Source organism: Arvicanthis niloticus, chromosome 18 (assembly GCF_011762505.2).
Source record: "Arvicanthis niloticus isolate mArvNil1 chromosome 18, mArvNil1.pat.X, whole genome shotgun sequence".
Lineage (NCBI taxonomy): Eukaryota > Metazoa > Chordata > Mammalia > Rodentia > Muridae > Arvicanthis > Arvicanthis niloticus.
In genome coordinates, this window is record NC_047675.1 from 23085667 (window position 1) to 23102886 (window position 17220).

At 49.2% G+C, this 17220-nt stretch overlaps 1 protein-coding gene across 3 annotated transcripts; it reads right to left on the reverse strand.

The window, feature by feature from the left end:
* Positions 1 to 359: 359 nt before the first annotated feature.
* Slc38a7 (solute carrier family 38 member 7) lies at positions 360 to 16822 on the reverse strand. 3 transcript variants are annotated; one of them, XM_034522702.2, is made up of 12 exons: positions 16747 to 16822; positions 16085 to 16181; positions 12011 to 12399; positions 10331 to 10529; positions 9982 to 10126; positions 9079 to 9177; positions 8293 to 8350; positions 7976 to 8090; positions 6175 to 6322; positions 5536 to 5735; positions 4440 to 4494; positions 360 to 2078 (listed from the first exon to the last, which is right to left on the reverse strand). In XM_034522702.2, exons 3-12 carry the CDS (start codon positions 12278 to 12280, stop codon positions 1976 to 1978), a joined length of 1392 nt encoding a protein of 463 aa, XP_034378593.1. In that variant the 5' UTR covers positions 12281 to 12399; positions 16085 to 16181; positions 16747 to 16822; the 3' UTR covers positions 360 to 1975. The 3 variants fall into 3 exon arrangements, with proteins under 3 accessions (XP_034378593.1, XP_076771813.1, XP_076771814.1); XM_076915698.1 differs by having other exon boundaries at positions 1825 to 2078; positions 10078 to 10126; XM_076915699.1 differs by lacking the exons at positions 9982 to 10126; positions 10331 to 10529; positions 12011 to 12399; positions 16085 to 16181; positions 16747 to 16822 and adding an exon at positions 9912 to 9934 and having other exon boundaries at positions 1825 to 2078.
* Between the last annotated feature and the right edge of the window lie 398 nt (positions 16823 to 17220).

A 17220-nucleotide genomic window follows, 5' to 3' on the forward strand; every position in this document is an offset into this window, starting at 1 on the left:
GTATCCAGTCAAGCAGGGCCTGTTCTGCTTCTTATAGACCCAGTGGACACCAAGGAGCTTGATGGTCACTCCAAGATTATGGTAATGAATCAGCATCAGAGAAACTGGCTGAGAATGGAAAGATGCAGGGGACAGATGGAGAGCTCGAGTTAGGGCAGAATTATCACCCAGAAGAGACCCTCTCCAGTCAGTGCGTAAAGATTCAAGGGAAGGAGCAGAAAAGGGGTGTCCAGAGTCTCCTGAAGACTCTTGCTGTGTGAATGTGCCCACAGGTGTCATTCCTGGTTGTGGATAGTCTAGCGTCATCTACACATTTATAGCCTAGACTCCGTCCCAAGCACAAGATAAAGGAGACACAGTTTAGCAGTGTAAGTCCTTTTATTAACTACTTCACGTCTCCAAGTGTGCTTTAGAAAAGAACCAGCAAGAAAATGGATACAGAGGGCAAAGGAGGGAGAGCAAGGGGATCCTGAGGTCAAGCTGAAGCTGGGTTCTAGCCAAGGGTCCCAGCTAGCCTGTCTCTGTGCTATGCCCAACTTTATGACTGGCCACTGTGAAAGGCTGCACTTGGAGGCTTGTAGGGTTAAACAGTGTAGCAGGAGCAGAAGTACCAGGGATGGATGGGAAAAGAACAATCCAGCAAGTCTGGACACTGAGCCTCCTGCCTCAACAGCCTCCTGCCTGAGTTGGGGTGGGGGGTGGGGTCTGTTGGTAAGGGTCCCTTTTGCTCCTAGGATAGGTGTTTTAGAATAGACTTAGAAAGACCAGTTCTGTACCTGGGACTTAGAAAAATGAGCAGAGGTGGGTTCGAGGCTAGGGCAGTCAAGATAGAGAAGTGTCTAGGCTGACCTCACCTGGGGTGGATATGACTCAGCAGGATTCCTAGGCACAAAGGCCAAGCTTGACAGATCTGTAGAGCCAGGCAAACTAGTGTGACAGGGTTTGGTGACATCCTCCCCCTCTCCCCCGGCCAAATAACAAAACCCACGTATGAAGAAAGAGGTAGGGTTGAGGGAGAGGGATGGGAGTGTGGGAATGGGGGAAGATGGAGACAACAAGGAAAATATCCAGGGTCCTCAGTCTAACTTCTTTCTGGGTTCTAGGGCTAGGTTTAGCAGGGGAAGAGAGGGGACAGGCTTGAAGTGTGTGAAGAGGAGTGAAGCAATGGAGCTGGGACGTCACCTGGACCTTGGGCAGCCCAGCCTGGCAGGATAATCTGAAAGGCCCTACCCCAGCCTCTGAAAAGACAGACCTATCTAGAATCTCAAAAAGACAATAGACTCTCTGCCCACGCAAAACACTAACGGAGGAGTGCTCACAGCACCATGACATGGCAGCCCCGAGCTCTGGAGCCAGGCTGGCACCTTTTGTAAACATTAGACTTGGTGATGTCTGGGAACACAGCAGAAGCATACACAACATGGACCATTAGGTTTGGACAAAGTCAGGGTAGTCAGGACTTGGGAAGCTACCAGAGACTCATAGGGGACCAAGAGAGGAATGGACATTTATATGACGTCAGCATCTCCTTTGGAAGCTGCCAGGTCCCAGGAGAAGCTATCACTGGCTTCTGAGAGACATGGGCAGGCACTAAACCCCGAGGTACTGAGCACAGTACTGACATGTTCCACGGAGGATGCCAGCCCTATGCATATATGTTTTTGTTTTTTTTTTCCAGAGGGAAGTCAGAATAGACTCTCTCTTCCGAGACCCACTGACCCTCTCCATTCTCAAGTCTCAAAGCCTTGAAGTTGAGAGCCGGACAAAGGGGAAGCTCCTGTGATGTGAGACCTCCATTGGGAAGCAAGGCAGCTGGGCGGGAGCTGTCCACAGATTTGTGGCTGATTGTCTCCTGACTGTCCACGGGAAAAGGTGTCCATGTGTCATCTCACTAGCTGGGACAGGACGTGGGACTTGGGCAGCTCCACAGCTCTGAGAGATGCCTCTGGTCACATGTTTTTGGGGGAAGCAGTGTTCAGGCCAAGAGGTCCACAAAGATGGCATTGGCTGTGGTCTGGCCGAAGATGAAGGCTCCCAGGGTGACCAGAAGGACTCCATAACTGACCAGTGCCCACCAGCTGTAAGGCAGAGGACAAGAGAATATTTCAGTCTTTTTTTTTTTATTATTATTTCTTCAGACTCATATTTATAACAGCCAATATAATCAGTCACCTCACTTCTGTAGGCAAGGCGCTTCAGGCTTCAGAAAGACTTTCCTACACAAAGGTGTGTGACCCTAGTTCACTGTTAAAGAGACCAAGACCTAGAAGGGCTGACGCTGAAGACGGACCGCCACAAGGAGAATGCAAGTCTCCCAGTGGGAAGATGCTCAGGAAAAAGCAGGCGACAGAAAATGAGATGTTTCCCTCAAAAAGAAACAGAGGGCAGGGGCTGGAGAGATGGCTTGGTGGCTAAGGCTACACAGTGCCCTTTCAGGGGATGGGGGGAAAGGAGGAGGAGGGAGAGGGGAGGAGGGAGGGAAAAGGGGGAGGGGAGAGGGAGAGGGGAGAGGGAATGAATTAAAATAATAAAAAGAAAAAAGAAATGAAATAGAAGGCAGGCATCTGCAACTATGTGTAACAAAACTGCCAGAAAGTTACCACTGGCACTGAGATGAAGGGTAACTCTTATTTTCTTAAGATATGTCTGTTTTTAGATTTTATAATGAATACTTTTTGCATTTTGTGTTTTTAGGTATGGTCTACTGTATAATCTTAGCTGGCCTGGAACTCACTACCTTCCTGTCTCAGTCTCCCAAGTACTAAAATACAAGTATTGTCATGGAATATATTTATTTTCTGTCCCTTTCTTTCTTCCCTCCCTCCCTTTTCCCTCTCTCCTCTCCCCCATCACTCTCCCCTCTTTTTGTTATGGTAGGGATTGAACCCAGGGCCTTGTATATTATAGGCAAGCACCAGCCCATTGAACTATAGTCCCAGCCCTGGAATCATTTCCTTAAAGTGTGACATCTTCCTTCCCCCAACTCCCAACTATTACTCAGGGAAACATACATATATAGAAGCAATGTTTTCCCTTGTCAGATGACTTATAGTGGTGTTATGTGTTTAAGCCAAGGTCTCACTCTGAAGTCCAGGCTGGCTTTAAACTCCTGGCAACCTTCCTACCTCAAACAACAAAATCACACACAAACCTATGTCCGTGGACACTGCATAGCTCTGTGTAGTCAAGATACACACACACACACACACACACACACACACACACACACACACACACACACACACAGTTTAGGTTATAGCCCATAGGGAAAACAGAGCTGTCTTAGGAGAATGGTAAGTGGAGAGTGGGCTGTGAGAGAAGAGACTCACCCTGCCTTTCCTAGTTGAGAAAAGGTTTCACTATATAGCCTAGGCTAGCTTGAACTCATGCAGCCCAGGCTGGCTTTATACTCTACAAATACTCTGGTCTCAGTCTTTCAAGTACCGAGATTAGGGAGATGCCTAATTAGGGGAATGGTACTCCCACTTTTTCTTCTAAAACTTTTCACTAGTACATGAATTGTATAAGTAATTCAGGTTATCCATTGCAAAAAATGTACATTAAAGCCCTAAAATTTGGGGGAGCAATACTAGGGTATTGAACCCCTTCATACATGACAAGCACAGGGTTTGCTACTAAGTTGTACTTCCAAGTACCAAAAACTTTTGTGTGTGTATGTGTGAGTGTTATGTGCACTGCATAGGTGCATGTGTGGAGGCCAGAAGAATATACAAGATCTCTTGGAGCTGAAGTTAACACATGTTTGCAAGATGCCTGGTTTGTTACATGGATGCTGGGAGTTGAACCTGGGTTTCTAGGTTTGAACAGCAAACATCTGTAAGCATTGAGCTGTTCCTCCAGTTCCCTCCGTCTTTTTTTAAGACTGTGTGTGTGTGCATGTGTGCGTGTGTGTCTTGCTATGTAGTTCTGGCTGGCTTGGTTTTCACAATGTAATGTGATGGCTCATTGCCATTGTCAATTTGATTGGATTTGGAATTGCCTAGGGTATATACAGAAAGGTTTGATAGAGGAGGGGAACCCCACCCTAAACAGGGCCAGGACAATTCGATGGTCTGAGGTCCCAGACTGACTAAGAAGAAATGATGGAGAAGGTAGGCTGAGAGTCACTGTCACTAACTACTTTGCTTCCTAACCTAGTACACATGTCCAGACTCCTCACTCTCCTGCCACTGCGGCCAGCTGTGCCTTCAGACCACCACAAGTTGAAAGCTTTTCTCCTTTTAAGCTGTTTCTTGTAAAAAGTTACTGGCTCAGCATCAGGGACTCCAAACCCCTAGCAACCTCACCTTAGCCTCTAAGTGTGGCGGCAACAGTGTGTGTCAGTTCCCAGAAATCCCCGAAATTTCAAGTGTTCAGGTCTCTATTAAAGGGCCCTCGTCACCTCCCTGAAAGGCTGCTGGGCTAGCCCTGCTTTTTACCTGGCAGGTTTGACCTCTTCCATTTCTGATAGTTTGGCTTGAATGAGGCACAGCCCTAGAAAGAAAGGCAGACATAATTCTGAGTTTGGAGGAGGCAGGGATTCCCTCCCACAGCCCAGCTTCCCCAGCCAAGAAGCAGTGGTGGATGGAGAAAGGCCTGCTTTACTGGTGAGCCAGAAATCCAGGTCCTCTGCCTCAATCCACACCCAGCTGGACACCTGCCCTCTGTTCTCCCATGATAGGCCAGCAGCTAACAAGTATCCCTTGGGCTATATTCAGGACTCAGAACCAAAGGGACACACTGAATAGGGACTCAGTAGTAGCTCACACCATCTTGCCCACTCCAGAGCAGGCTTGGCTCCTTCGCTCCATGCCTAGTGGGATGAGCTTTGTGGAGGCCCCTGGACAGAAACAAACCAGATCCAGTAGAACTCATAGTCCTGCAGACAGGAGGGGTTTCTGGGGATCTGCAGCTGACCTATGTCAGCTTGGGTCTCATGACTCCAGCTTCAAGGTGCCACCACCAGGCTCCCTTCTCTCTGGACTGGAATAAGCTAGTCAGATCCCGAGAGTCAAGAGTGCACACACTTGAATGAAGGGTTCAAATAGAGAACCCGGGACCTGGGCCCATAGGGCTTCCAATGGGTTGTCGATAGTTGAGCTTCTTGGCCGCTGGTCTGAACTCTCCAGCTCAGTGGTTCTCAACCTTCCTAATGCTGCAACCCTTTAATACAGTTGCTTGTATTGTGGTGTCCCCCGATTGTAAAATCATCTTTGTTGTTCCTTCATAGCTGTAATATTGCTATTGTTATGAGTCACAATGTAAATATCTGATCTGATGCAGGATATCTGATAGGCAACCCCTGTGAAAGGGTCACTCATCTCCTGGGTTGAGGACCGCTGCTCTGGCCTTAGGTCTCATCAGTAAAACAGAGATCACATCTTGCTTCTAGGCGTCAACGCTGAGATGGCAGCAGGTAGCTGAGCTGTGTCAGTGAGCAACAGGGACTGCTGCCTATCTTACCCACAGGTTTTCAGTCCCTGGCTGAGGCTGGGGAGGTCCTGCTGTGTGGTGGAGGGTGCCTGGGGTGTGTACCTGGGAAGATGAAGATGAAGCAGGCTGCCAGGCCTCCGATGACTGAGATGACTTTGCCAATGTCAGGGATAAAGAGGGCCAGTAGTAGGGTCAGTAGGAACCACACCAGCGTCTGCAGGACCCGGCGCCGGCGCTCCCGGTCCACGTCCTCCTCCACTGGCATCCCCTTGTAGCGTAGCCACAGGCCTTCCACCACAGCCCTGCTCACATGAGGAGGGGCTCAGGGTGCTTTGCATTATGGGGATGCAATCCTGAATGGGCAGAGTGTGGTCCCTGAGCCTGGGTCCTCATCTGTGACCAGCACCGTCCTTAGTGGCTATGGGCTACAGGTAAGTTTATGAAAGAATTGGCCTCTTCGTGTGAATATGGATAGCATTATTCCCTTTATAAAAGGAATAGTTTGAAGTATTCAAAAGGCTGGGTGGGTTCATATAAAAGCCCAGGAAAGGATCTGGACTTGGGATCCACCCTTACAGAACGTTCTGGAGCCAACAGACCTGGCACGAGTATGGGAGAGGTGACCCTGGACATACTCTTTTCTGTGGGCTTCAGTTTTCCTTGCCACAAAATAGGTTTCATATAAGGCCATGTATTATGCTGGCTCCCTGGGGCTCTGGACAGGGTGGGGGAGGGGCTCACCGCCCACAGAAGTGCAAGATGGGATAGGAGGTGAGCACACTCAGGATGATGAAGGCTCGGGCCACGGCCACAGCCACGTCCTCTGAGGGGTAGGACCGGAGCACGTCGGGATCCACAGCAGCTCCGAAAGTCAGGAAGCCACAGATGCCTGTGGGTAAAGACCAGGGGCAGGGTGAGGGCAATCGTGGGAGGGTAAGGGGTGGACCGTAGTCTACTCCTGCTAGGAGCAACATCATTCAGAAAAAATGCTGTAGAGGGCTGGAGAGATGGCTTAGTGGTTAAGAGCACTGACTGCTCTTCCAGAGGTCCTGAGTTCAATTCCCAGCAACCACATGGTGGCTCACGACCATCTGTAAGGGGATCTGATGCCCTTTTCTGGTGTGTCTGAAGACAGCTACAGTGTACTCACAATAAAATAAATAAATCTTTAAAAAGAAGGAAAGAAAAAAAGAACGTGATAATTAAAAAAAAAAAAAAAAAAAAAAAAAAAAAAGAATTCTGTAGCAGCTTGGGAGGTGAGGCCTGGGCCTCAGTAAGGAAGTCTGCCTTCTCAGATGTCCACCGGCCCCCACTCTTTTCTGCACGTGTCTCCTAACTTTTATACTAATCATTCCATCCGCTCAAACAGCCCTGCTGCTGCCTCGTTGTTCGGGTCTCAGTTCAGATGTCCCCTCCTCAGGGAATGTGGATTTTCCCATGCACAGTCACTCCCACACCTGACACTTGCTTACTACCCTGTTCTAATCCCCATTCACCTCTCTCTAAATTGCCCATCACCCCAGCCAGAACATGACAAAAGGGACTTTGCCTCTTGTGCTTCTGGCTGTTGCTTCAGAGGTTCAAATATTATTAGCCCAGCATAGCTCCTGTCCTTGTCTCCTACCACAGGAGGGTGGTAACTCTCAGTTCATATCTGACCTCTTGTCCAAACCCATCCAACAGCCAGAAATGTCTTCGCCTGGTCATTTCCCACGGAAGAAATGCATCCCCCCCAGGCTCCTGGCAGCATCTACCCTCTTCCCCTCGGCTGCCCAGCCTCATAAGCACCCGCTTCTTCTTTTTTTTTTTTTGGTTTTTTTGAGACAGGGTTTCTCTGTGTAGTCCTGGCTGTCCTGGAACTCACTCAGTAGACCAGGCTGACCTCGAACTCTGAAATCTGCCTGCCTCTGCCTCCCAAGTGCTGGGATTAAAGGCATGCGCCACCACCGCCCAGCAAGCACCCATTTCTTATACTCCAGCTACACAGACCTCCCTCCCACAGCTGCCCAGAAGCTCTGCATTCACAGTTTCTCTCCAGAATGCTCCTCCCCACCCAGCTCTTCATAGTCTGTCTTTTCTTTCACGGGCCTCTCCAGGTACCACATACTCAGAGAGGAGCCTTCTGGGACTGCCACCCCCATTTATGCCCGTTCCCTACTTCCCAGTTTCCTTTCCATGTCATGACATCTGTCCCTGCCTGGGACTCCTTTTTTTTTTTTTTCACTATTACTTACACATAACAGTTTCTCCAAGACTGTCATCCCACCAGGGCTGGGCCAGCTCCATGTGCCCCAGTAGCAACCCCATAATGGGAACACCTTCTGATAATCCCTCAACATCGGTTTAGGACCACTGAGCAGATGCAACACGCTCACCCTGATGAGAGGCAACCGCCTTAGGCAGCTCAATTCAAGTCAATGCCTATAGAAGAGCCTATGGAGTTAAGAGTGCAGAGCTTCCCTAGGAAAGCTGGACCAGAAACCTGGGACAATGGAGAGGGAGTAGGAGCATCCCAGCCTGGCCTCTGGAGGGGAGCACTCACCTGTGCCCATGTAGACAGCCAGAGCTATCACCATGGCGGCTGTCACCACTCCGCCCCAGGTCTTTACTTCAGGCTGCCGCATGCTGTTGAAGACGGGGACACTGCTCACATGACACTGTCCAGGTGAAGGGTACGGTCACAGTGGGGAAATGGCCTCATCCCCAGGTCTCAATGTGGGAGGAAGCTTGGGGGCAAAGGTCCCAGGGATAAGGGGAAAGCCGGGGGTCCTTGATTCATCCATTTCCCCAGGATATGGTCCCCACCATCCTATGTGTGTGTCTGAGCTAATGAGACAACAGGGACCCTGGTGCTGGCACCTGAAATCCAAAGCAGATGGTGGGCATGGCGTTGAACACAGCCATCCAGGACGCTGGTCTGAGGGCAAACACAGTGCGAACCCATAAATCCCATGGAGCCACCAACCGTCCCCACTGCCCTCGGTCTTCACTCACTCCCAATCTCCCCAACAACCAGCACTCTACACACTGAACACACACAGACAAGTCTATCTTAAAACTCAGAAGACAGGCTCTGAGAGGCCATCCTAGGACCAGAGTCCAGACTGCCTGGCTCCTGAACTGGGACTTTGCTTTTCTCAGTTGATTCTTTAAAACATATAAATAGGTAGGTAGGTAGGTAGGTATATAGGTAGACAGACAGACAGACAGATGGGAAAGCTAGGCATGGTGACGTGTGTCTACACTTGGGAGGTGGAGGCAGGAGGAGGATCAGGAGCTCAAGGCCAGGCTACAAAGTGAGTTTAAGCCTAGCCCAGGCTACATGATACCCAGTCTGATAAATCCAGAAAGAGTAATTGAGAAAACGAGCAAAGTTTCCCTGGTAGCCTCCCCAAGGTGGGACTTTGCATAGCACCATGGCATCTGCTGGATGTTGGTGGTAGAGCTTCCTCCTCCCCTAGACTGTCATTCTTCCATTTATGTAACAATACCCCTTCCCCCCAAACCAGAAGGGGCCCTCTCATCTCCTTCCTACGACTGTATATGAATAAGCTAGTGAGCCATAGAAAGGGCGCACGTGTGATGTTTGGATGCCAGACTTTTAGCAGCTTCTACTCCATGTATTTCCCAGGGACCCTCACCTACCTGGTCAGGATGTCCCCAGGGCACATCTCTTTATCTGGCCAGATGTATTTGATGATTATAATGGTGGTGACGTACCAGGTGCCCACGACGCTCAGGAAGCTGCCAAGAAGTAGATACTGAATTCCTAGTCCCTAGCGCCAGCCCCGCCTTGTCCAACTCCATCCCCAGAAGTGCCCATCCTTGCTCTAGGCACCAAACCACACCAAATAGTGATTCAGGAGAAATGAGCTTCAGAGAGATCTGCCACGGCAAGGAAGGAGCTTGTCGGGCACACGTGCTGACTCAAGAGACCACATCCAGGAACTGGGTTCCAAAGCACAGCTACAAGCTCAGCCTGAGCAGCCAGGTTGTGGCAAGGGCTCACAGCTGCCCATCCAGTGGGCCTGGCCTCAGAGAACTCAAGAGATTCTAGTGCAAAGGGGGAAAGTGCAGATACTGGGGTTCTAGCATTAAGGAAACCCTGCAGACGGTCAAGGGTAAAAACATCAACCCCCAGAGATTTTCAGATATGGGTTTAAGAAGCCACTCTCCTGCCTTTCTCTGAGCTCCAGGGAAGACCTCACAAGCTCACAATATCAAGATCACCAGCTCTCAGCTTCCAGAAAAACCAACGCCCAGGCCAGCATCTGCAGTGACACTGCCAGCCATCCCCAATGCCTTCTTTGACAAGAACATTTAGTCACAACCTTTTGATGGTGCAAAAGGGCCACTATCCTCCTTGATAGAAATGGAAAAGGAAAGTCTGGGCCTAGGTTCCTGACAGCTCTGGTCTGCCCTGGCTTGCCTATTCTGGCTCCCCAAGCAACATGCCATGGAGGAGAGGGGCTCCCCACCAGAAATGGCTCTCCAGTTGCCTTTGATCAGAGCCTCTGTCTGGCCCAGGCTGGGTTGGGACCTCCAAACCTGGCATATTTCTGGAAGCCGATCTCCTTGGGGATGGACAGGGGCAGGATGAAGAGGAAGGCAGTGAGGCTGATGGTAAACTTGCGGTCTGTGTACCAGGGGCTGCTGCTGGTCCCACCAGGCTCCTTCGACATCACAGCTATAACTGCACAGGGAAGGAGGGAACGTCAAGCCAGGTCGACCAAGGTGTGGCCCTCCCGCGTCAACATGTCCTAAGACTTCTCTCTAACAAGCAGGACTTGCAAAGAGGGCAGATCTAATTTGTAAGTCTCTTCTCCTCTACGCCCCCAGACCTTCAGGCCAAAGGAAAAAAGAGGAGGTGGGCACTGGGGGTTGGGGAGCGGCTCACTCTTGTCCTGCTGGTCCCCAATAATGATGAGGAAGGCGATGCAGGTTCCGAAGGTATAGACTGCAATGGCTACCTCACACAGCACACCAGTCAGCTTGCCACACACGGCCCACACCACCTCCTGGTAGGTCCTCTCATTGCTGGCTTGAGAGCAGTAGGCCAGAATGACCAGCCCGCTGATGATGAAAACCAGCATGCCCTGCAGGCAGAACAGAGGAGAGGGTGTGGGAAAGGCATGGCGAGCTCCTTGCTGGCATTTCTTACACCAATGTCCAAAGCAGGCTCGTAATTGGGTCTTATCTCCCAGGACAATTTTAACAGATTACTAGATGTTGCCAAGTTGAAATTTACTTTAAAAATGAATTTCAGATGCTAGAGAAATGGCTCGATGGTTAAGAGCACAGGCTGATCTTTCGGAAGACCTGGGGTCAATTCCCAGCATCCACACTGGGGCTCAACAAACATCTCTAATTCCAGTTGTGCAGGGGATCTGACACCCTCTTCTGGCCTCCACTGGCACTGCATGCATGTGGATTACGCTTGCAAGCAAAACATTCACACATAAAATAATTAAAAACAAAAATGAGTTTCGTTAAAATTTTTAAACATGCAAACAAGGGGCTGGAGAGATGGCTCAGTGATTAAGGGCACTGACTGCTCTGCCAGAGGTCCTTAGTTCAATTCCCAGCACCCATACGACGGCTCACAACCATCTGTAATGGGATCCAATGCCCTCTGCTGTGTATCTGAAGACAGCTACAGTGTGCTCATACATAAAATAAATAAATCTTTAAAAAAATGCAAACAAATAGGGTGAACCCCAAATAGCTTCAATCTCAGTTTCAAAAACAATTTATGATTTTCTTTGCTTTCTTTTCTTTTTCTGTTTTTTTTTTTTTTTTTTTTTTTTTTTTTTTTTTTTTTTTTGTTGTTGTTGTTGTTGTTGTTTTCTATTGAGATAAAGTCTCATTTGGTAGTCCAGGCTAGATAATATGTGGTACATGGTATATGCTGTCTTTGCCTCAACCTCTTGAGTTCTGAGATTTTTTTCCCCCCTCATTTTATCTTTTTTTTTTTTGAGACAGGGTTTCTCTGTGTAGCCCTGGCTGTCCTGGAACTCACTCTGTAGACCAGGCTGGCCTCGAACTCAGAAATCTGCCTGCCTCTGCCTCCCAAGTGCTGGGATTAAAGGCGTGCGCCACCACTGACTGGCTTATTATCTTTTTATTGTATTTTGAAGCCAATACAAACATCCTTTTAATTTCATTAGTAAACATTTTAATAATTCTAAAACGTGGTTATTTAAACATCACCACAAAAATCAATATAACACCTAAAACTTAAATATGCAGGGGCTGGGGATGTAGCTCAGTCAGTAGAGTGCTTGTCTAGCATGCATGAAGGCCTGGGCTTGACCCTCAGTACTGTGTAAAACCAAGTGTAGTGGCACCTATCTGCAATCCCAGCATCCAGGATGTGGAAGCAGGCAGATCTAAAGTTAAGGGTCATCTTTGGCTACACAGAAAAGTTCTGGAGTAGATTGGTAATGTCTTTCACTTATAAGGGAGAGAAGTTTGAGAGCATATGTCCCCTATGGCTCATTTCCGATTCAAAGCCTCCCCTGCAAATCAAAGAGGCCCTGCGAGTCATACCGCCTACCTCTGATGCAAGTGCACTCACCATCTGCAGGGCGATGCCCGATGCCACGCCCCCAGCAGTGCTGAAGGCTGCTGGGAAGTTGAGCAGACCTGCACCGAGGCAGGCATTGACCACGATGAACACCGCTCCAAGCGTCGAAGTGGTGCCACTGTCTGGATCTCCAGGAGACGCCTCCCCCTCCATCTTGGGGATCACGTCCACACAGGGGCTTTGTAGCAAACGGGCCCGCTCCCCAGCATCAGTGCTGGAGGCCCACTCGCTGTAGTCACTGTTGATGCTGACCTGGGCCATGGCCCAGGACTACTTTTCTTCCGAAAAGCTGTGGGCTCTGCCTCACGACCACATTCCTGGGGTAGCTGGGAGGATGCCTGCCCCTTCGGGGCCTCTAATCTCGGGGAACTCTTGTCAACCTAGGTAAGACAAAGGCAGATATTATGTGTATCCTGAAACAGTGACTCAACGTTCCCAAGAACACAAGGCTAGGATAGAAGTACCAGGCCCTCGTCAAGTGCATGGCAGGAACGCCACATGGCTAAGATGCAGGGCTGCTTTGTGCAGACTTCAACACAGCGTGGGCGGCAGACATAGACACCGTCAGCCGCACATCCAACTTGTTACACTTTATAGGCCAGACCCAAACATAAAAGAGTTTGAGATGCTGGGGATATGACTCAGAAATAGGGCACTTGTCTAAAGACGCCCAGCACCGCAAGGAGAATAAAGGACACAGAAGAGAGGGGTACTAAACTCCCGGCACCTGGAGAGGCCACAGGGGACAGATGTGTCACAGACATGTCTTAGATCGTCTGATCTTCTGGCAGTCTTGTGATCAGCAGGTTCAGTGAAATCAAAGCACGGAGCCAGGATGGTCCCTGAGCAAGCCCCAGCACAGTCTGAACCTAAATCCACCAGGCTTCCCAGGCTGTCTGTACAACATACAGTCCCCAGCGGAGCTGCAACCAAGACCTCTGGATGTTTCAATTAGTTTTAGCCCAGCATGCTTCCCTGCAACCCAGACGTCAAACCGTGGGGCTTTCAAAGCCTTTCAAAACTCAGGTTAACTCTCTTTTTCCCACGTGGCAACTCCTGTCACATCAGTCCTCGGGAAAATTTGTTTTAATCTCTAATTTTTTTTTTCTTTTTTTTTTTAAAGACAGGGTCTCTCTATGCAGTCCTGGCTATCCTTGAACTCACAGTGACCCTTCTGCCTTTGCCTGAATTCTGAGATTAAAGGCGTGTACCATCAAGCCTGGCAGAAAAACAACTTTTAAAATTACAGGTGTTTGTTTTATGTCTGTGCGTGCGCTTGTGTGCAAGTCAGAAGATAACTTTGGGGAATCAGTTCTCTTCGTTCATGATGTGAGTCTAGGGGATTGCCTTAGGCCATGCAGCTTTACAGCATACACTTCTACCCACTGAACTATCATGCTGGACCAGGAAATGAATACACACACACACACACACACACACACACACACACACACACACACATACACATATGAGAGTACACTGTCGCTGTCTTCAGGCACACCAGAAGAGGACATTGGATTCTATTACAGATGGTTGTGAGCCACCAAGTGGTTGGTGGGAATTGAACTCAGGACCTCTGGAAGAGTAGTTAGTGCTCTAAATCCCTGAGCTATCTCTCTAACCCAGGAAATGAATTCTTAACTGTGTGTTTGGAATATTCCTAGCCCCAAGTCCCAGCTTGTCCCCATTCCCTCGGCCACTCACTGAGTCCTTTTTGGAGGCATTAGAGGGCTTGGCACAACTCAGTCCCATTTCCTCCTGTCATTTGTTTGGGTGCTAGCCCTGTGCTGGTCCTAGGCTTGCTTTCCCAAGCATTTGTTACTATGAGCCGCAACTGAGTGGACAGGACTGCCGCTATAACCAAAGATACAGATGCCCAGGCATTGTGCATACCATCCTTGGCCATGCAGAAGCCACCAGTGGCTTAGATTCAAAACCAGGCTGGCTGAGATGGCTTAGCAGGTAAAGGTGCCTGGCACCAAGCTGGATGACCAGATTTGACTCCTGGGACCCACATAGTGGAAGGAAAGAAACAACTCCCACAAGTTTCCTCTGACCCGCATACAGATACACACACTGACTGACACACACACACACTGAATGAATGTATGAATGAACAGAGACCAAATACTAGCATTCCGAGAACATTTTATATGGCCTAGAACATTCATCTGTTTGCCTGTCTCCTTCCTGGGTTGGCTGCACTCAGAGAGCGGGTTCTCAGACGACTCTTCTCACACTCAGGGAACACACAACCTAACTTCAAGTTTTCCTTTAACCTTGAAAACCAGGAGGCTCACTCTTCTCTAAGTCTTGAAAAGTTTTTAGGAGCTTCGCTCTAAAAACTGACCCTCAGTGGTCTCGCAGTGCAGTGCAGTGCAGAGTCTGAACCTCTAAGAGGGATAATATTTCTTTTCTTTCTTTCTCTCTTTCTTTCTCTCTCTCTTTCTTTCTTCTCTTTTCTTTCTTTTCTTTCTTTCTTTCTGGTTGGTTTTTTGAGACAGGGTTTCTCGCTGTCCTGGAACTCACTCTGTAGACCAGGCTGGCATCGAACTCAGAAATTCGCCTGCCTCTGCCTCCTAAGTGATGGGATTAAAGGCGTGCACCACCACTGCCTGGCTAGGAATAATGTTTCTTAAAGAGCCACACTTAAACCCACACCAAGAGCAGCCCTAAGAAGGCTCATGGCTGTAATCTCAGTACTTGGAAGGCTGAGGCAGGATTGTTGTAAGCTCAAGGTCAGCTTGGACTACATAGCTAGTCCTGGGCTATACAGTATAATCCTGTCTCAAAAAACAAACTAAACACACACACACCTGAGTTGGGAGGATCTATGCTCTCCTCTTAGACGTGGGGCCAAAAGCTAACCTGTCCACTTCCTACCTGCACGACCTTGGGTGAGTCACTTTAGCCCCCCTCTAAGCCTTTCCAAGGTATAAGTTCTCGTGAAGAGTATGCTGACATTAGTAAACATTACCAGGTTGGGCATGGTACAGCCTGTGCTTACCATAAATGAGGCTTGGGAGACAGTCCCTAACAACCTCCACTTTGGGGCTGGTAAGATGGCTGAATGGGTAAAAGTGCTTGTAATCAAGATTGATGACTTGAGTTTGATCCCTTTCTCTCCCATACAGGGAGAGAAAGAATGGGCAGGTTGTTCTCTGACCTCCATATAAGAACCATGGCATGTTCATTCATTCACATTCTCATTCTCTGTAGTTAAAAAAAAAAAAAAAAAAATTCCCGGGCTGGAGAGATGGTTCAGTGGTTAAGAGCACTGACTGCTCTTCCAGAGGTCCTGAGTTCAATTCCTAGCAACTGCATGGTGGCTCACAACCATCTGTAATGGGATCCGATAGATGGCCCTCTTCTGGTGTGTCTGAAGACAGCAACAGTGTACTCACATTCATAAAATACATAAGTAAATCTTTTATTTTTTAAATCCCATTTCCTCCCCACAAAGGCAAGGATTCAGCCACAAACACTGTTTTTTTCCATCCCAAGCCATCCATCTTGACAAGGTCAGCCCACTGCAAAGGAGGAGGCCTCTGAGGATGCTTCCCAGATGTGCCTTCTGATGATGAACAAAGCTGGGACATCAACCCAGGAAGGAAGAGAAAAGTGCAGGTGCTCTGGGACATCTGCCATCCAGCAACTAAGGGACACAGTCCCAGTGCTGTGACCCTCTCCTGGGGCCAGAATCAGAAACACCAATCTAGCCACAGACTTCATCCTCTTACGACACTATCTCCTTTCCCAGCCAACAACTCAGCAAAATCTCAGTGGTGAGTAGTGAAGGCAGTCTGGGGACTCCTCTGATCCAGGCACAGCTCCAGAGAGGTCTAAGGCCATCCATTCCACGTGCTCACACCCCAGAAACAGACATTAAGGTCACATGACCCCAAGTCTATCTAGGAAGTAGGTTTCCCTTTGGCACCCTTGCCCAGCCTCTCCTGCAACCACACAAAAGCTCAGGTTGAGTAACTCCGACCCCTGGACCACTCTCACTGGTCTAAGACCTTTTACCCCGACCCCAATTATTCAGCCCCGCGGGTCCCAACTTACCTAGAAGAGGGCTGTTTCCTCTGCCTAAAGGTATGGGATCAGAGTCTCCTCACCTCCCTTTTTGGCCTCAAGTTCTTCACAAGGCTTTACTTAAAATCTGCAGTCAATAGAGAGAAGACTTTGGCCTTTTGCGGCTGGCTACCAGGGTTGGGGAGTGGGAGATTACACTGAGTAGTTCTGAATAACCTATGGTAAGGAGTGAAGTGCCAGATCAGATAGGAAAAAGGCCCATGAAGAAAAGGGATTACATTAAGGTCACAGTGAGCAGTTGGCGGGGCCAGAGCTATAAGCACGATGCACATTATTAGGTCGGAGATGGAACAGATCTCGCACGCTTGCCAGTCCAGCCTGGGACCGGCACTGAAACACGAAGTCTGGATTGCATTAGGAGGTGGGACAGCGAGCACCTGACCACCAGGGTGGGTTGGGGTCTGCTCCAAGCCTGTCGTAAAATCGGTGGGTTGCGTCTGTAACTCCGGAGCTAACTCGATCCTGGCCTAGGACTGAGTGGAGAGCCGCCTAGGCTAAGGCGTGGCTGGATCGGTGCAGGAGAGAGCAACAGGGAAAGACGGCTGTGGAGCCGTGAAGGGATCTGGTCTCAGTAGTGATACGGGACTCCGAGGACCCAGCAACCCTACAACCCCACCTAGCACCTCCCGTACCTCCTTTCACAAATCTTGTAGGCGTCGATCCGGAGCCGACTCTAGAAACACGTGAGCTTGAATCACATGACCGTCCAGCCAGCGCAGGCCGCAGGACACTCTGGGAATTGTAGTTTTTAAGCCAGTATCACCCTCGGACCAGAAAAGCGTCTCAACCCAACAATAATTCTGAGCCAACTTGGCTTTCTGCCAACCTGTTTATCCAGTTATTTTTAGACTTGGTCCCTTGGCCAAACTAAACACTGTTCCTTCCTCCTGGAAAGAGCGTTAAGAGGTCTGACATCTTTGTCCTCAGGAGCCATGGGCCAGAGCTATTTGGCCTCATTATGTTTGTTCCTGCATTCATTGCCACAGCAAGTGACCTCAGAGTTTCTTTGACTGAGAAGTGTGAGGGACCATTGAACAAGAGAGAGGGCCAGTTTGAGCATTCATTAATCCCTGGCTACAACCTCAAGGCTAGATTTCGGAAGTGTT